The sequence below is a fragment of the Nansenia antarctica genome (assembly GCF_963989245.1).
Source record: "Nansenia antarctica genome assembly, contig: SCAFFOLD_189, whole genome shotgun sequence".
Taxonomy (NCBI): Eukaryota; Metazoa; Chordata; class Actinopteri; order Argentiniformes; family Microstomatidae; genus Nansenia; species Nansenia antarctica.
In genome coordinates, this window is record NW_027663164.1 from 101,327 (window position 1) to 122,383 (window position 21,057).

Below are 21,057 nucleotides of genomic sequence, written 5' to 3' on the forward strand. Positions count from 1 at the left end.
TTTCTGTAATTACTTATTAATAAAGATTTGAAAATGTATGATAACCATCTTATTATCTTAGTTTACTGTCATTTCAATGCATTATAGACATTTTCTTTACAACAAGCTTAACAAAAATAAGTTTTTTGATCACTATTATGCATCGCCCTACCACCTTCATAGCCGGTGTTATTCACGGACAAACACGGTGCCCGGAGGCACCCTTTGCGGGTTAATAACTGTGGTTTACCGTGGGTTAGGATAACAATTCAAACGTGTCCGGATAGGGGAGAGGACAGGGAATCTGAAACCATTCGAATGGTGTCGATACGACACTCCTATCACGATCGTCACAGCGCGGAGCGAATTCCCGGGAAGAACTTGTCTCTCCCCCCGCTGTCAACGGGAGTTAAAAACAAAAATGTTCCGGATATGACCGGGGCCCACAGGGAGCGGCATATTGAGCGGCCGCTCCCGAGGGCGGTATAGGAATAGTTCCGGACAAGGATCCGTCGCGCAACACCGCCCCCTGGGTGCCGGAATAACGGTGCTGGGCTCGAGGAGCCAGTCAGCTAGTCTGCCTGGCGGCCTCCTCTGGGACTGCCGGCCACGGGGTCGTGCGGCGGATCCTACGCAATAGGCAGGGGATAATTGGATGCTAGGTTTGGTTCAATTGGCTACCAAATTGGGTGAAAAAGGGGATAAAATCTGGAAAAAAATAAAAAAATAATATGTATCTTGCTTTAATGTGATGAAATGTGTCATGTTTAACTTTGTACCATTAGGTTTGCTTCTTTTTACAGATAGAAACTGTTAAAAGGCATTTTGACTAGAGGTGCCTAATGTTTAACTTTAACATGACACTGCTATTCTGCCCGGTTATTAACAGAGACGTATAACCTTGTTTTTTTGGGGGGGGGCGGGTTTTTGGTGGATTTAGCGGTTTTTAGACTGTTTAGGCTGGAAATTGTCAATCCCATCTGGTAACCCTGTACAGGACTTGCTCTCTACACAGAAGAGACCCAACCAGGGCACAACAACCTCTACAATGTTACATCCAACAGACTGAAGCCTCGGAATCTGATAAATTCCGTAAATATTGTACAATCGCTTTCTTCCACCTTGGACTAGTATGGCATTGCAATGTTCCTCCAATCCTTTGCAATTATGATTTCAGTCACTATTAATCGCATGTAGTAATTGTAATCATTAACATGTAATGTCCCTACTGCAAGAGTGCAGAGTAGGTGAACATCGTACAGGATAAAGCAGCGTCCACCAGCAGTTAATGAAATGTTAATTCATTTGTCCATTATAACTGAATTAAACACTTAAACAACTATATGCAATAATCGGCCAACAGTGTTTTTGAATTTGACAGAGCTCGAGACAAATGACAACGTTCAGATTTAAAATAAAAACCATTTTGCTTTGTCATTCTGGGTTATAGTGTGTGGATTGATAGCAAATGTATGTAATCCATTTTAAATTCAAACTAATTGTGGAAAAAGTGAAAGGGTTGGGATACTTTCCGAAGGCACTGTATATATTTAGAGAAAAAAAAACGTAATCATTCATTAGCATTGTTTGTTTGAAGCATTGTTCATTTTAATTGTTTGAAGCGCAGTGCAGATCTTACATTCTATCTGGGTCAATAGTAACATCAAGATTTTTCACGGCCTGATTAGGAGTGATCGTTCAGTCGTTGTAAGTAAACGTTAAATCAGATGATAAATTCCTGTTTCCTTAGGCCAAGGACCTTAGGCATCTCTGTCTTGTCCGAGTTTAGCACTAGAAAATGTGTTGCCATCCACGTGTGTATGTAGGGGTAGGGTTAGGGTTGTATTGGAGGTCTATCAGTAACATGTACAAAGAAAACAGTCAAGGGCAGAGTTCTAAGACCTTGGACGACGCTGAGGCTTTTCCCCCCAGTAGAACCAACTGGTACGTATAGGTAGGATCTAAACTATGTATAGGTAGGATCTAAACTATGCTAAATGCCATGAGACATAAACCAACTGAAACCTACTTTGAAGAGAGCTGTCTCAGTGCTACAGTATGTTGGGGTCTCACTCAATGTCATCACTCAATCACTAACCTCGTTGATACCAGGCTTTCCTAGTTAGGGTTAGCATGGGGAAATCATTTGCAGAAAGAAGCTACAAAGGCGTGGAAACCTGTTCAAAATGAGTGATGTCATGTGATGATGACACATCAGAATAAATCAAACCAAACCAATCAAATACCTTGCTTGGGAGGAGTTTTAAATAAACAGAATGAAGTTTTTCCTTAACGTTTTCTTCAATTGTTTTTAATGTTGCAAATTAGCATAGGCAACAACTACAGTGTATGCAAAATAGTCCTACCCGGTTTGGGTAAAGACAATAACAACAAACAAACATTCTACAGGCATGTGGGGGGAAGGTTCTTGGAATATAACATTCAATGAAATTGTGAGCACATTCTCCCATCGCTCTGTCCAGTTTAATCCCTGCTAGATCGCCTAATCTAAAACTCTCCAGATCTCCAAAAGAGGTGTGAGAACAACCTGATTTGGAGGTGTGGCGACACGAGACTACTCTCCCATCAACAGAGTGAAGTAGAAGAAGATAGACGATAACAGTGGATTACAGCAACAACATGTCCACTCAAAACATATTCAAAAGTGCTGTTAGGGTATGTAGAATATCAAAGTAAGAATATGAAGAATATGCTTTTATTCATAATGTGTATAGAGATTTAGATTTAAAGCATTTCTTTTTTTTTCTGAGTGGGGCAGTCCCACTCATATTTTTCATTTTATTGACAGATACAGTAGAGATTTAGACAGGAAGGATGGGTGAGAGAGAGAGGAGAGATGACATGCAGGATATGTCCCAGGCTGGAATCAAACCGGGGACCCTGCGGTTACATGGTTACACTTAACCCGCTACGCCACCTAAGCGTAAAACCTAAGCATAAAACCTAAGCGTAAAACCTAAGCGATAAACCTAAGCGATAAACCTAAGCGTAAAACCTAAGCGATAAACCTAAGTGATAAACCTAAGCGATAAACCTAAGCGTAAAACCTAAGAGATAAACCTAAGAGATAAACCTAAGCGATAAACCTAAGCGCCCCGAGATTTAAAGCATTTCTGACGGCAGCTGGTGCAGAATCGAAGGGGTCGAAAATGAAAGTGAAACTTATTGCGTCATTAATTAGTTTTTTCATAACACCAACTTGAAGTTTTAAAGTACCCACTCGATAAACAACAATTTAACGATCACTAAATATTTATAATTTGCTGATTGGATTCACTGTTCTCATTTGCCGCAGGCTACCGGCAATGGAGACTTGACTTATACATACTTTCGTTTAAGGACGTGTTCAAAAGCAAGAACTGTGTTCATCTTATTATGAGTAGTTTTGTGTTTTTAGCATGTCGATGTTCTCTCAGCATGTTGTGATGTTATACAAACACAGTTAGACATTCGTAGCGATGTACCACTGTTAGCCGCTAGCTGTTAGCAGCTTGTGTAGCTGTGGTATTATCAGTCACTTTTCTCCCATTCTGTGTAAGAGAATACGCCGTCGTCTTCAAAAAAAATAACTGCTTCGATTTACTTCAATAACATTTACATATTTATTCTGAAATAAACATATTTAGTCTGAAATCAATTTTAGAGTTGAAGAGTCAGGTTGACATATTTTGCCTGAGATGATCATTCTAAATGCCGTTCTGAACCAACTGTAGAAGAAAGCATACACCATTGGGTTGATTGTTGAGTTTAAGTAGGCAATCCACACTAATGTTTCAAACACAACTGCAGAAGTAGAATAATTGATAAAGGGATCAATAATGTTGCAGACAAAAAATGGCAGCCAGCATGCAAGAAACACCCCCATAATGATGGCCAGAGTGTTGGTTGCTTTTCTCTGTGACTTGTCTGCCATCTTCCGTGAGGTCGGACAGGTTGAGTCTTGGATGCTGCGTGCTTGTCTCTGGGCTACCAGGAGAATCTTGAAGTAGATGCAGAGCATCAAGACACCTGGGATGTAGAATGAGAGTATTGAAGACACAGTGTTTGATACGGCAGTCTGGAACAAAATACACCCTCCCTCACATGCAACATAAGTATAGTAAAACTCCTCAACCCCCAAAATGTTGAGCCCCAAAAATATCATCCCAAAGCCGACTATGGCAGAAACACCCCAGCTGACCAGGATCATGACCAGAGCGATGTGAACAGTTATTTTACTTCCATACCTCAGAGGGTCACAGACTGCATAATATCGGTCTATAGATATGAAAGACAAATTCAAAATGGATGTATTGCACAGCATGACATCGAAGCTAGAGTGGATTTTACAGAACAAATCTCCAAAATACCAGCATGTTTCTACAGATCGTATCATACTGGGAATCATGACCACTGCCCCCAAGAGCAGGTCTGACACAGCCAGAGACAGGATGAGGTAGTTCGTTGGAGTGTGGAGCTGTTTAAAGTGAAAGATGGTGATGATCACAAGAAGGTTTCCACACACTGTGAGAACAGACATTGTTCCAAGGAAAAGATACAGTACGACTCTTATCGTTGGAGACAAGATTGTTCTTTTGCAAGAGCCATTCACTGATTCATAACATAGATGTATATTCTCCACAATATCAGCCTTGCTGACACCGAGTCCTGGGTCCATAGTCCTGGGTCAAGTTGTTTATCTGCCAAAAAAGTATTCCAGTTTTTTCATCAATATTTTCTCTTTAAACATCATATTATTGTGTATACAGTTAGAAATAACTAGGTCTATATATATGCCCATGTTGGCATGGGTTTGAATCCGGCCCATGCCCTATCCACATCCTCCTTACTTTCCTGTCTACCTCCACTATCTCTATCCAATAAAACATATGAGTGGGACTGCTCATAGACACTTTATATTTTTTACAAACAAACCTCATATACCAGTTATCAAAGCCATTCATCAACACTATTTGATGGCCACCAGATCTGCCCAGGGTCAGGGTTAGGGTCAGGGTCAGGTCATTGCTGTGAATGAGAATATGTTAAATAAAATCATTAAATAAATACAATACCTTTCAGCCTTGCGGATGGTGATGTATCTTTATTGTGACTCCTTGGTCTCTGGTCACAATGTGAAGAGACTCTGGACTTGAATCTCCTACTTATGTATCCATAGTCTATTACCATAATGAATATATTATCCTGCTGACCAATCAGACATGTCCTGTGATTGTATCAGGGGATGTCATGAGCAGTAAGACATAATGTCAGAATGTATTACACTGTGAACCCCCCCCCCCCTTACTGAAAACATCAGGTAATGAAGAAGGGACATGGCTATATTTAGAGAAATGTATCACATGAACCAGGGGTCAACCAGGGGTCAAACTCAATGTCATCCCGGGCCACATCAGCATTATGGCCCTGAAAGGGGCTCTTGTAAGTAAGGCGGTTCTCCAGAAGCCGCTGAAGCACTTGGCGGACGTGTTGCTGGTGGGTGGCAAGGTCTTTAGAAAAAATAAGAATGTCATCCAGGTAGACAAAAACAAATAGTCCGATCAATGGGTACTTATTCTTGACAGTAATGTTATTCAGGCCTCAATAGTCAATACAGGGCCTTAGGGTACCATCCTTTTTCCCCACAAAGAAAAACCCAGCCCCAACAGGAGAGGAAGAAGGACGAATAGACCCGGCAGATGACGAGTTCTGGATGTAGCTCTCCATGGCCTCACGCTCCGGCTGGGACAGGTTGAACAGCCCGCTACTAGGAAGGGGTGCATCGGGAAGAAGGTTGATGGCGCAATCATAAGGGCGGTGGGGGGACTATTTCCGGACAAGGATCCGTCGCGCAACAGCGCCCCCGGGGTGCCGGAACAACGGTGCTGGGCTCGAGGAGCCAGTCAGCTAGTCTGCCTGGCGATCTCCTCTGGGGCTGCCGGCCACGGGGTCGTGCGGCGGATCCTACGCAATAGGCAGGGGATAATTGGATGCTAGGTTGGGTTATATTTGTGAAAACAGGCTCAACTATAGAAGATACAGACATGTCAGATGACCATGATGTCGAAGTCCTATCTGTTGAACTAAGCAGTGTTGTACTAACATCTGTCTATAAACCATGGATACTAACCAACTAAGTCTTATCCGTGAACTACGACCAATTTGCTAACCTTGGACTGGATAACATCGCTACCTCGAGGTAGAGGCCGTGACACCATTAGTGACTCCATGTGATGAACATTGGGGTGCAGAATACAAAAAGGCTCACTCACAGGATACCACACTCTCTCTCTCTCTCTCTCTCTCTCTCTCTCTCTGATGTAATGGTCTGATGCAATCTAAGGAGCCAGATGAGAGAGTGGACGTTAGTGTCTCATTATGGGTGTTGTAGTCCCAGTGGGGGTGAGGGTCATTATGGGTGTTGTAGTCCCAGTGGAGGTGAGCTCCATGTCTGCTCCACCTGTCAGTGTTCACACCTGTCCAACCAGGGGACTCATTACCTGCTAGCACCGCTAACTGCTAACTCATGTGCTCATTAACCACCAACACCTCAAGGTATCAGACTGGTTGTGTTGACTGAGTCCCTCAAAGTCTCTCAGCTCTGGGTACAACAGAGGAGGATGAACAAATAACAGTATGTTTGTTACTTTGTGAATATTGCATCACTGTGAAGAAGTCATGAAGGGGTAAACTTGTAACGCCCCTCTCCCAGGCCTCTGGAGTGGATCGAGGATCCAGCAGGTTCTGTAGCAGGTAGTTTAGGTTCCGGGTAGGTTAGTTAGTATGTGGTATAGGTAGGTCAGAGGTGTAGGGAAGAATAGGGCTGTTTTGTGACACCGTTTGCATGGTCCTTCTCCCTCCCTTCTCCTACCCTTTGTTAATCCCTGGTTGTTTTTGTGGTATTTCATTCCCCCCTGTTCATTGTTAATGTTATATGACTGTTGTACATCATATTTGTAAACACTTGTAAGAGGGTGGTGTCATGGCTGGGTGGGGTGGTGGTGTCGTGGAGGGTGGTGGTGTCGTGGTTCCACCTGTCTGGAAAACTCACAGAACTGCTGAACTTGTGAGTCTGCTGCACTGACATGACCTGTGATGTGCTGCTTAGTTAAGTTCATTCCTGTTTCAGCTGATATCTGGTTCTTAAAAACTAATTATTTTGCTGTTTTATATGAAATGTCAATGTTGTTCCCAGTGTGGACTCTGCGGGGTGGCAGAAGGGGCTGCTGTGTGCTGAAGGACAGAACCTGGCCCGCTTCCTCATGGAGGCTCCAGCCAATCCGACCGTGTTCGCTGACACCACCCAGCACAAACTGGCGCTGTATGCTGTCCATAAAAGGCCGGCCGGCCTGCCTGCCTGCCTGCCTGCCTGCCCCAACCTGTGTCTTTTTTAAACACTAACTCTTGACTCCTGACCGTAACCGTAACCCTCCTAGGGAGCCTCCTCCTGGCAGCCTCCTCCTGGCAGCTCGGGGAATCTCTCTCTGTTGTTGATCCCAGCCTTGTCCGCACGTTATTGTTCCACAGCCGTTCCACCGGGGATTTGATCCCTCAACCCCTGAATCTTGGGGCTTGCTCTTAACCATTGAGCTACGACTGTTTCACACTCTTCATTGTTCATTTCTCCTACTGATTGGTGAAGTTTGAGAGTACATAGTCAAAATCTGAAACTACACTTAGAGCCATCACCAGGACTTGAACTTGCAACCCTGTGATGTTGGGTTAAAAGTCTTAACCATTCACCTGCGACTGCTTCAAAGGTTTCCTCTGTTTGGAAGTTAGTGGTAACATATTCATGCATTAGATCAGACTAAGGTGAGACACCAAACATTTGAACATGTATGTTTAAATATGCAAATGAGGGATTGTCTAAGTGTCTTGGCAAACTCAACAAGAAACCAAATACAGTGCCATTCCTTCACAAACAAGGAAAAAGAGCCCAATTTCTCAGCCATCCCAACATGGGTTTGGCTCCCATTCCCCCCAGAGGAGAAACATGAGATGACAGTCATGGCCTGCACAGCTGAAATCAATTCACTAATCACCCAGCAGCTCACCTGAACAATCACCACTCCCTTTAGTCTGCAGTCCCACAGTTAAGGATTCAGTTCAACAAACACACTGTGGTAGGAACATGTGCTACTGCAGTGCTGTGCTCAACCAACTGTTTGCAGAGACCAGAGTGGCTGACGGTGAGATGACTTGGATGTGTGTTGTTGTTTGTTTGATATCTTGGATTTGTTTGATAGCCAATTGGTTGCTGTTGGGTGTTTGATATCAAGTTCAGTTCATGGTGAAGTTAAAGGGGCGGTACATCATTTTGGAATGTTTTATTGCATTGTAAATGTGTAATGTTTTATTGCATTGTAAATTCTTTCATATTGTTTCTTAGCCACTATATTTTGTGTTTATACCTTTTCAAGGTTTACCTTTATTTGTAGAGCACTTTTCCTACGTTGCAGCTCAAAGTGCTTTCAGTGTTTCAAAAATACATAACATACATAGGCTAAAAACAGAGAACACCAAGGACTCTGTTGTGGTTGCCATGGACTGTGGGGCAGTTGCCATGGACTCTGGTGTGGTTGCCATGGACTCTGGGGTGGTGTTTTAATTCAGTCGAGTACGAAGGTCTGTGGCCGTGATGATGGCGTCCTCAGGTGTCCATCAATTAGTATTGCAGTGCATTTATGTACATGAATTATCCAATACGTTGTTTCAATATCAAATCATTTCAAGGACTTTTAATAAATAATGTTACTCATTCATAAAGACAAGAAACAGGTACAATAAAAAATAGTGAACCATTTGAGTGTGCATGCGTCGCACAGCTGAGAGCACATGATAATTATTATTTTCTATCCAATTGATGAACACACACATGGCACTCCAAATGGTTTCAGTAGCTGTATGAAAGAATAAAATATATATTTGATGTTGTCCAATGTCCAACACTTAGCCCTTAGCAACGGCTGTTGACAACCAGCCTTGTACGCCCACAAATGCGTCCCCCTTGTTCCAACACTGACTGCTATGATTCCTGCTGCATTCCACCAAACTAAAAGTGGACAAGACTAACTTCAGAGAGATATCTATCTAGCTGGCTAGCTAGCAAAGCAACTCTGTGGGATGTACAAAAGGGTTAGAGTTAGGTTAGGGGACTAGGGCCTCAATATTAAAATATACATTGGGCTGCACTGGCACAGGTCAGTAATACTCAAATTATTGAATGTTATTGACAAAAAAGGTGTCTAGTGTTGTCTGTGGTAAAGGCCTTTCACAATCTGGATTGCCATGGACCTACTGTTCTGAGGAGAGAGGATTTTAAGTGCAGTCAAAGTCTCATTGTTAGTAAAACACACTTCAAAGTATTAGTACAATAATAATATAATGATACCCTCAGAATCATGCATGAGGGAAACAAATTCACAAACAATATCCTCTCTTTTCCACAGCAATGTTCAATTTTCCCAATAATGGGGTAAGCATACTCGAGATGCAGTTGCCTTCCAGACCCACTAGATGGAGCCAATAGAAGAGGTAGATTAATATTTCTCATTTAGTCCTATAGGATCAATTGTTTGTAATTGTTTAATCCATCTTCTCTCCATTGACTGGCGTTGTGTTTTAGTCCATTGTTGGTTCGATTCCAGGCCTGTTATTTTTAGGTGCTCCAACCCGTGAGCCTTGAAGTGCAAATATAAAACATTGTCCTTGTCTCCCTTCTGAATGTGATATACATGTTGCTTCAATCTCTTCAGTAGGGAGTTTTGTGTCTCTCCCACGTATAGTTTACCACAGGAAATACAATGAATTACATAAACAAGGTTGCCCGTCTCAACACTGATTTTATTCCGCAGGGGGACCCCCCTTCCCGAATGGACATTCTCCAAGTACTGGTACGTACTGAAGTGCCTCTCAACTAAAGGGTGTTTTTTAGAAGATCCACTCAATTTAGAGTGCACCAGGAGGTCGCCTAAGTTCTTATTCCTCCTGTATGTAGAGATGACTTTGTATTGCTGGAGTGGTTCACAGGTATCCTGGGCCTTTTTAAAATGTTTTTTAAGCTCTGTGCTGAAGCCTGATAATGTGTGTGAGTAGGTGGTCACTAGTGGCACGATGTCTAGGTGGTCTTGGTGCCTTTTATAGGAACCCTTGTCCTCAAATACTCGTTTTACCTCACCTTTTTTTTCCCTAAGAAATCTTTTCGAGTATCCCCGTGGGGCTAAGGCTTTGAAGAGGATACGCGTGGCCACTTCCACATCCTCAGGTAATGTGCATATCCTATGGAACCGAATGAGCTGGGATTTAATCAGACCCCTGTATGTGTGTTTTGGGTGGTAACTGGCTTTGTGCAGGAGAGCATGTCGGTCTGTGTCCTTAAAAAACACTCTGGTGTTAAGAGATTTTGACCCTGTGCCCTCCTGCACAAAGAACACCTGGGTGTCCAAAAACTCCAGCTGTTCTTTCTCAACTTTATGTGTCAGTGTGATGGCTCGATGGTGAGTGTTGAGGACCTGAAAGAATTTATGAAATTCTATTTCTGGGTGTTCCCAAATACCAAAAATGTCATCTAAATACCTAAAGTATACTGATGGTAAACACTGACATTTGCTGAAAGCTGTCTGTTCCCATGAGCTCATATATACATTAGCAAAAGCTGGGACAAACTTTTTCCCCATAGCAGTGCCATGTATTTGTAGGTAATGTTTTAAAATCAAAGTCGTTTCTCACTAGGCTTAGCTCTAATAATTGTAGCAAGGCCTCATCTGGCCTTGAGGGGTCCGGATACCTGTTAAACATCCTGCGTACTGCTTCCAGGCCTAGGCCTGTCTCAATATTCGTGTATAGAGAGTTAATGTCCATTGAGAACAAGAAGGCCCCCTGGGAAACAGTGAGCTTGCTTAATTTGGCTACAAAATCGTATGTGTCCTTGACATAACTGTCATGTCTCTGTGAGAGTGGATTTAAAAAGTGGTCGATATACTCTGCCACTCTGTATGATTCAGAGCCACTTCCAAAAAGTGAACAACGTCCACACATACAATACCAGAGGAAGCTCCACGAACCACGTTCAACCGCGTTGCACCACAAACAAGGGGTTAAACTCGTTTGCAAACTATGCAGTAAAAATGTGGAACGCCCTTCCTATAATCTTAAAGGAGTGCAAAACACTGCCCACCTTCAAAACCACTCTCAAAAAACATTTACAGGAGGCTGCAATCCGTAACTGGACCCTCTAAAACAACAAAAACAAAAACAAAAATCAGATTAAAAGACCCGAACTACCCACTGTACATACTTTGTGTTTTGTCCCCCGCCCCCACCTGTGGTGTATGTCCCCACCTGTCCTACCCGATACCTTATGTTTTGTTGTATTGTTCTTCCCATGATGGATGTACGTTTATCTTGTAGATAGTAATAGTTATTTGTCTGTATTATCTTGTAGATAGTACTAGTTTTTTTCTTATGTCTGTCTTACATGTAACGATGAATTGAAAATCAAGGACCCCAATTGAAATAAGCCAGTGGCTTTCTTGGGTTTTTATCCTTTTAGTTGACCTTGTATGTAATATGTACTTTCATGTACCTACTTCTGCAAACATTCTAATAAAGTTTTCAATCAATCAATCAATCACTAACTATAGGTCTGCCACACGGAACCTCAAACGGGACTGTCCAGGCCTCTGGAGCTTTATGTATCTTTGGCAGTAAGTAGAAGAGCCTCGGTCTGGGCACATCAGGACCTGACAGGTAAGTCAATTGTTTATTGTTAATCGTTTTAGCATCATGTAGTTTACTGAGGATTTGCCTTATCATTATTTGTGTTTCTCCCTGAATGGAGTGAGGTAAGGGTGCGTAATGTTTTACATTGCTCAGCTGTCTATTTGCCTCCAATAAATATGAGGCAATAGTCATTAAACCTGTCATTAAATCCCCTGTCCTGAATCACAATTTGGGAACCTTTGTCTGCAGGTTTAATGACTATTGCCTCATTCTCTCTGAGGGATTTAATAGCCTGCCATTGTTGTTCAGTAAAATTGCCTTTTTCAGGTCTTCTGGGTCTAAATTTGGACAATGTATTTATATCCCTCCTGATTAGCTCTTGGATAGGGTCTGAGATATTATCCAATTTAGGCTCCCAGATAGAAGGTTCTGTAAAGGGAACATGAGGGAAATTACTTTCATATTTAAAAAAATCCAGTAGTTTCAGTCTCCGATGGTAGGCCTGAAGGTCTCGTTTTAGGCCCGTGTGGCAGTCCTGTTGAGGGGTGGGAATGAATGTTAGTCTAGCACTTCCTTTTCGGCTTCTGACAGGGAGAAGATTCTGGAGAGATTTGTTATGTTGGAGAGGGGGGTTGTTAATGTACACTCTCTCCCCTTCTCAAGTTTAAATACTTGAGCCATCTGCACAAAACCTTCTCTGCTGTCTCTTCTGACCAGTGGACTGGGTCTCTGGGTTCTACTCTAAACTCCAATTGGTCTAGGGCAGGTAGGTAATTGTATTTCGCCTTAACCTGTTGGTTAAGCTGGTTCAATAGGGCCTGTTGCTGTTTTTCTAATCTATCAGAGAAGTTAATTAAGGGGATGTAGCAAATAGCATGTGGGAACTTAAGTTCACAACACTTGACTACCTGTTGTAGCTGCTTCAGGATGGTAGGCCACTGTTGTTTTGCAAGGCAGTTGTTTAAGCCTCCAGCTATCACTACCATTTCTGCCATGTTATTGGGTTCCAGTTTCTCAAAAATATCCCTGAGGTGGTGGAATTTTGCCCCCGGGAAACTGTCTATCTGTATTCTGTCATCCTGGAAGACGGGGATGCGTGCCAAATTGGAATCACCCACTATGTTCGTTTGGATATGTCTAAGAGGTTCCCAGCGACCAGGTATTCCCTCTCCACATGGCTGCCTGCTAAAAATGTTAGTGGGGGACTCAGATTGTGCCTCACTTGTGATGGGAACATCTTTAGTGATTGTATGGTTTTTCATCACATTTGTCACCCCGGCATTAGCCACAACCATGTGGGGGTGTTCCCTAGTCGCCGGGGGTCTCGGGGGCTCCTCGTCTGGGGAAGCAGGAAGGATGGAATTACTACATGGGACCACCAGGTGTTTAATAAAGGCAGGACATGTAGTAGTAGATGATGTAGCCCTAACCTCATTCCTCTCCTCATGCTCTGTCTCCACCACAACAACTATCTCCCCAGATGTAACCTCACTGGGACTACAGAGCTCCTCTAGTGGGATGGAGGTCTCGCTAATCTCTGCTTGAGATGGGGACATTACCAAGTTAAAAGAGACTTGAGGGAAGGTAGGCCATCCTGTTTGCTCTGGCTCCCCGTAAGTGGTCTCTACTACTGGGCTAGCAGCAGTCTGTGGGCTGGCCAGCTGTTCAAGGGCCTGTGGAGGTGAGAAGGAGTCCACTGGAGCCTGTCTGACAGTAACCTGTGGCCATAGAGAGGGCTCCAGGGGTGACCTCTGGGGTGAAGGCCTAGCTGGTGTGGCCCTCTGGGGTTTAGGGGCTGTAACCTGTCTGACAGTAACCTGGGCTGGTGTTCCACCAGGTCTGAGGGCCTCCTGATCTAGTCCCCTCAACCCACCAAGATGTTCGGAGGTGTTTGAGGGTGAAACAGGGGTAGATGGCGATAGAACGGGCTCCAGGGATGCCCTCTGAGATGAAGGCCTAGCTGGTGTGGCCCTCTGGGGTTTAGGGGTTGTAACCTGCTGGATGTAAGGAGTTGGGCCCCCTCTGTTGTTAACCAAGGACAGGTGAGGGAACTCCTCGTAGCACTCTACTCTAACAGAGTGAGGGTAGGGGGAAGGGAGCGAGCCTCTAAAACTATTTAATCTTGACTTCAATGTGTCAGCAGATGACTGGGTGTATTTCCGTTTGTACCTCGTCTGTGACCATGAGATAGCTTTAAGAAAAGCCTCCTCATTAAAGTCTGGAAGGACTCCTAGGCCTATCTCTAACACTTCTTTATAGTGTTCCGTGAGGATAGCCATGTTGGCCTCCATCCACCTATCTGTACTCTGTTTAACCTTTGCAGTGGTGGAAACTGAGAGAGAGGAGGGCTTGATAAAAGCAGCTAACTTAGCTACCTGTTTCACCATGCCCGGAGGGCAGGAACAGCTCAAATTACAATTGGTACAGCTGTAGGCCTAAGTTAGTTCTTCTCGTTTATACGAGCATGAGGTACTGCATGAGAGTTTGACGTGCGACCCCAGGTGTCGTTATGTGGTACTGCATGAGAGTTTGACGTGCGACCCCAGGTGTCGTTATGTGGTACTGCATGAGAGTTTGACATGGGTCTTAAGATGTCTTGGAAATATCATATTGAATGTACAATGAATGTCATCATAGTATTGTCTCAGCATTTTATTATTTAAAAAACAACATACACAAATACATAATCATAATGTGGATTACTAATTGATAAAGACATTTACAGGAAATTGCAGGAAATATTATAAATAGGAACAAAATTATTATGTGTACAACATTATTATATGAACAAAATCATTATATGTACAAAACCTTTTTGGACACTATTGGACCTCGGCCCAAATCTAGTACTGAACCTGACCCCCCATGCTAAACCATTTGGAAGTACAGTATACTAGGACTCCAATTCAGACACACTGTCACACGCTGTCACAAATCTACTAACTCTAATTATTTAAAATACAAATAAATATAATAATTACAATTTACAATACAAATACAACAATTGGGGGTCCCTCCCCAAAAATGTGGGCGCGCATTCTGACCCAGGAAAAACCCTGGTATGTACTGTATAACATGAGCAATGCACTGTATATAAGATGATGACCACGGGTCTTTCTGCTGCTGACCAAGGGGCTGAGTCCTGTTGATGGGGCCAATTTTTCTTTTAGAGTCTGTAGGCTACTGTACTTGTTTATTAAGATTTCATAAATATGATATATTGTCTGAATTTTTTTCTTGTTTTATAAAATGTTATTATTTATTATTTTCATTTCTTGTGCTGGTTTATTATGAACAACATGTAAAATTGCAGGAAACTAGCACAAATAATTGGGTGGGAGAGAGGGGCCGCCGCTGCCAAAACATGCACAGTTTTGGGTCGCTCCACCGCCAAAATATCTCACTCCAAACTTTTGGTGAAACTTGGCAGCCCTGTATATATATTATATAGATAGAAAGGATAACGTACACACGACTGCTCGCATCGGTTAACATTCCGGAAAGAGGAAGATTTATTTGGCGCTCTTACATGAGACACACGTTAGCATTATAACGTTTACGTTAGCCCAATATTGCTAGCTTATAGCAAGGAGTCTGGCTAATTAGATGGTAGACTCGCCAGCCAATGAGGGGGCTCTTCACGAGTGCTTCGCCAACCAATCAGGTAGCGGTATTGCCCTGCCTTCCCCTACCATCCTAGGTTTCGCAAATTCGCGTCCGGGTGATGCCAAACGTAGGATGCAGCTGAACAGGGGAGGCTGGTTCATTAGGTGCAATTGGGCAATGCCCCACCAAAGGGAGAAGAGAGAGATTTTTTTTCTATGACTTCTAGACAGTGTTGCTTCTGAATATCATAGTCCAATCAGCTAGTGTTCTGTGGAGTATATCATAGTCCAATCAGCTAGTGTTCTGTGGAGTATGTTCCAATCAGCTTCAAGTCCCGCCCCTTTCGGGGCAACTTTCAGTCTACTCGAAGTTGCACTAGGCTGTTCTCGTAGACTTGCATGTAAAATCTATTTTGGTAACTTCAGGCCATTCGGTCAATTGTCTATGGGGTTTTGGGACATGCACCGAAAGGGGCGGGACTTGAAGCTGATTGGAACATACTCCACAGAACACTAGCTGATTGGACTATGATATACGCCACAGAACACTAGCTGATTGGACTATGATATTCAGAAGCAACACTGTCTAGAAGTCATAGAAAAAAAATCTCTCTCTTCTCCCTTTGGTGAGGAGCCAGCCTCCCCTGCTTGAGGATATTACAACTGGAACTATTACCGAAGTCAAACTTCGTTTGTGGTCGCAATCTCCGCGCAATCTCCGCGCAATCTCCGCGGCTGTTAGGCTGCTACTGTTGGTGTTTTGCGAAGCCAGAATACACAAACTCGACCTGAAGGTAAGAGAGTCAGCTAAGATAAAAGCTACTTCAAACATTTAGTAATATCGTCAGCATGGTACGTTTTCTATTGTCGTCTTTTAGCTTGTTTGTTTATGTATTCAGCACACGCACACACACACGCACACACGCACACACGCACACACGCACACACACACACACACACACACACACACTCACACTCACACACTCACTAGAGGGGATGAAGAGGTCTGTACAGGGGGGTAGGGGGGATGAAGAGGTCTGTACAGGGGGGTAGAGGGGATAAAGAGGTCTGTACAGGGGGGTAGAGGGGATGAAGAGGTCTGTACAGGGGGGTAGAGGGGATGGAGAGGTCTGTACAGGGGGGGTAGAGGGGATGGAGAGGTCTGTACAGGGGGGTAGGGGGGATGAGGAGGTATGTAGAGGTGGGTAGGGGGGATGAAGAGGTCTGTAGAGGTGGGTAGGGGGGATGAAGAGGTCTGTAGAGGTGGGTAGGGGGGATGAAGAGGTCTGTACAGGGGGGTAGAGGGGATGAAGAGGTCTGTACAGGGGGGTAGAGGGGATGAAGAGGTCTGTACAGGGGGGTAGAGGGGATGGAGAGGTCTGTACAGGGGGGTAGGGGGGATGAGGAGGTATGTACAGGGGGGTAGAGGGGATGAAGAGGTCTGTACAGGGGGGTAGGGGGGATGAGGAGGTATGTACAGGGGGGTAGAGGGGATGGAGAGGTCTGTACAGGGGGTAGAGGGGATGGAGAGGTCTGTAGAGGTGGGTAGAGGAGATGTAGAGGTGGGTAGAGGTGATGAAGAGGTCTGTAGAGGTGGGTAGAGGGGATGAAGAGGTCTGTACAGGGGGGTAGAGGGGATGAAGAGGTCTGTAGAGGTGGGTAGAGGGGATGAAGAGGTCTGTACAGGGGGGTAGAGGGGATGGCGAGGTCTGTACAGGGGGGTAGAGCTATTCTCATGCTAAAATCGACTGTAAATCCAGATTTTAAAGTTGATATTCTTCCCCGTGGAGCATGCCCCCATAACCTGTGCCCCACCCAAAATGTTTAGCACCAGCCGCCACTGCAGCTGAACCCTTCTCAGAGCGCCGACTGACGTGATATGAAATGACAGGAAGTGACGTTGCTTTGTTTACAATCTGAAGCGCATGCGCAGCCTCGCTCTGCTGGTTCTTTCACGTGACAGGGCATCATTTAGCGCTGTGTCCTCTGAGCCCATAGATAATACATACGCATAATAATATTATTAATAATACATACGCATAATAATAACATTATTAATAATACATACACATAATAATAATATTATTAATAATACATATGCATAATAATAATATTATTAATAATACATTCGCATAATAATAATATTATTAATAATACATACGCATAATAATAACATTATTAATAATACATACCCATAGAGTGTTTATCTATGTCTGAGCTCCATTAAGACTTCTGGTTTCGCTTATCACCATTTTCGCGGCTTCAAAACAAAAGTGCGAGTTAAAACATAAATGGAAAGTGATGCTATCACTATATTTTCTCTTATTTTGCTGAAATAACCACAAATTACACAACAAGAAGTATTTACAATTTTGAAAAAGTAATTTTGAACTTTAAAATGCACATATAATTACATATAATTTTACACATGCCTATTTGTATAAACTGGACTGTACAGAACTGACATTTCAATACATCTCTGACTGAGAAGTAGAGTGGTACCAGAGATGTATTTAAATATTTGAAAAATAGCTCTGTACAGTCCATTATTTAGGGGCAATACCATTTCATAATGATAGATAGATAGTGTGGTAACCTCAAGCCCGGATTATCCATATATTGCATCGGGTGAACGCCCTGGGGCACCAGCCAATGGGGGGCACCAAATTATTTGGACAATGAATAGACCTTTAAAATATTTTGGGCACATTTTTAAAATATAGGCTATATTTACTGGAAGACATCCACACAGGTACACAACTAACGGTTATATTTCGGCTATCGTGTATAAAAAGATAAATAATTGCGAGTTCGGTGTAAGTGCCCCCCCCCAGTTGTTGTGTCTTGTTGTTCTCTCTGACATACAAGATACACTTTATAATAATAATAACTCTGGTCTCTGGAGCAGGGCTGGACTGGGACAACAATTAGGCCCTGGCATTTTTGGCCCAGACAGGCCCACCCCAATCGGTCGGACCACACCCACCAGCACAAAAATACTTGCCTTATATACTCGTCTTATATACTGTGCTGTACAGTCATATGACAAACTGTAGTATTCCCCCAAACCACTACAAAGACGACGACATACAGTAAGCAATGGTACCAGTGCAAGTAGACCAGTGTACTCAGTGATCAGATTCCAGAGCGAATTTACGAACGCAGCCTTGTTGTTCTAGATTTTTCTTTCCATTATCAACCTATCATTGCGCTTTAGAGTAAAACAAAGCACGCAACTGTCGCGTCTATCTATTCATGGCAACTCTACATTGTGATTTACAAGGGATATTAACTAATATTAAGTAATATTATTACTTGGTTACATTTTGCAATTGATCCGCGATACACATGCGTGCCGAACCGTGGGGGGCGATCCGTTACACCCCTACACAGCTACCTATATTTTCCTTACCGGGTCAACGGTTACAGGCTGACTCGGCCCCGCTGCTTCTGTATCCTCTCTATCCTCTGTATCTGTACCCTGCTCCCGCTCCTCCCTGCTAACCTCCTCTTCAACCCTAACCCTAAACCTCTGTATCTGTACCCTGCTCCCACTCCTCCCTGCTAGCCTCCTCTTCAACCTGTTGCTGCTGTGGTAAACTTGAGGGTGCAGCAAACATGTCCCTAATGTTTACACATTTGGCAGCATCTGCCTCGAGTTTCTTCTTGTTTTTCTCCCTAACTTTTTCCCAGCCTCCCTTCCGTTTTAGTGTGCTTTTGCGCTCCATCTCTCTCAGTATCTATCTAGTAACTATCCAGGCTAACTAAATTTATTTTGCCGGCCGGCTCGGCCCAAAACTACAGCGAAACTGAGACGGAGGTCTGGTGCTGCGTGCGTGCGTGACCCCTGACCCCCCCCCCTTCTCTCTGTTGATTGGGCCAGCCCAGTGTCTGTATAGAAAATTGGCCAATGGGCCGCTGTCCCAGATTTATGGACGTTCAATGGTAGCTTTCGATTTATGGGCGGTTCGATGTTAGCTTTCGGCCGGGCCGGATTTTTTTTGCCGGTCGGCCCAGTATGCCAGATGGCCAGTCCAGCCCTGCTCTGGAGCAACGTTCAACGTGCGTCTTTATTCAGCATCGCAACAACTAGACCCCACTAGTCAATCGATGATAACATTGTCAAGATGTAATGCTACGGAGGCAATAGCAATCAATCCCAGATCTATGCTAAACATAGCAATATACTACACCAGTCACAGACAAGTGCGCAGTGCCGCCAAACTATCAACGAAGAAATCAAAATGTACAGGCGACAACTGAGTGGCTCTGCCAAGCGAAAAATTAAGCAAGGCAAAGACTCCAGACATACGGCCACTCTTAAACATTTCCCAACAATTGGGATTTTCTTTATTTCACCTAGGCCTAAAATTAGCACCGAAGTTAACAGTGTGTGGGGGGGGGGGGGGGCAGCAGAGCGAGCGAGGGAGCGAGCCCATTCACAGCCACACTGGAGCAAGTCTTGCTGAATGTGGAGTAAGAATGGTTCATGTCATGACCTGGGGTTAGACTTGTCGAATTGCCGGGGACAAAGTTACGACAACGCCAGTAACATGTCGGGTAAATATAACGGCCTCCAGGCGCATCTTAAAAAAGCAAACCCCCTGATTCATTACGTGCCCTGTGCTGGACATTCCCTTAATGTTGTCGGTGTAAACACCACATTAATAGCTGTAAGGATGCAAGTGATTTCTTTGACCTACTTCAGTCATTGTATGCGTTTTGTGCAGCATCCCCTCACCGATGGAGCTGGATATTTAAAAATAAGGATGTGAACATCAGCAGGACTCTAAAACCACTGTCCAGTACTGGATGGAGTTGTAGGACTGACTCTACCAAAGCGTTGAGAGAGAACTAGTGCAATAAGAGAGGCCTGATAAGAATAAGATTCCCTGCTGGCAATTGAATCCGAGTTGGTCAAAGAAATGGACTTTGAGGATTTAGTAAACGACTTTGCCTGCGTAAAATGAAGAAAAAAGAAGTTCTGCTAAAGGTAAGGCTTACTTATGATTATTTGGGGCTAATATGACGCTGTGGCTGATTTGGGCCTGTGTGATGGACAGGGCTATAGCCTACGTCTGATACAGCATCACGAAGGTGAGCAGAGCGGCAAAGAGAGAGGCGCTGTTTATTTCCATAATAGGCCTACCTGTAGTACGCTTCATTACAGTTTTTCTCAGTCACTTTGGTGGATTTCTCACATCACTATTAACATTTGCACCACAGTTAGTGCATTTCTCAGAACAATTAGTACAAACTGCAAAACCTAGGTGTAAACCTGCAAAAGCATGTCACTTGCTCAAAATGGATAGTTCATTCCTCAAAAGCAAGTATTCATGTCAATGAAAGTGTCAGTGTCATCAAAATGAAAAGTCCTGACACCATTGTTTATGAACAAGATAGTCAAATGGCTTTGTCATGTTTTCATTATGACAGTTCACTCTGTAAGTGTTTTCCAATGCAAAAAAGTCAGATCTTGGTGACACTACCTGAAAATGCTCAAGACAGTACTATACAATATTAGCACGGCCATTTGAAATCTACAGTGGGTTACACATTACTGTATTTAGTGAGGTAAATAAGTACAAGACGCTGAATAGTTATGTTTCACATGTTTACTGTATGCTCTTTGCAATTCAAATGTGTTCACAGCATTGTGCAAAAGAAAAATACAAACTTACAGTATTTACAACAAACATAAGAAACACCCTTTGGGTAGAGCTGTGCACAACTGTAAACAATATTGCAG

At 43.6% G+C, this 21,057-nt stretch overlaps 1 protein-coding gene across 1 annotated transcript; it reads right to left on the bottom strand.

The window, feature by feature from the left end:
* Positions 1–3,622: 3,622 nt before the first annotated feature.
* LOC308175251 (trace amine-associated receptor 1-like) lies at positions 3,623–4,657 on the bottom strand (the record flags this gene model as incomplete). Its single annotated transcript, XM_080550954.1, has 1 exon — positions 3,623–4,657. One exon carries the CDS (start codon positions 4,655–4,657, stop codon positions 3,623–3,625), a length of 1,035 nt encoding a protein of 344 aa, XP_080407080.1.
* Positions 4,658–21,057: the final 16,400 nt, after the last annotated feature.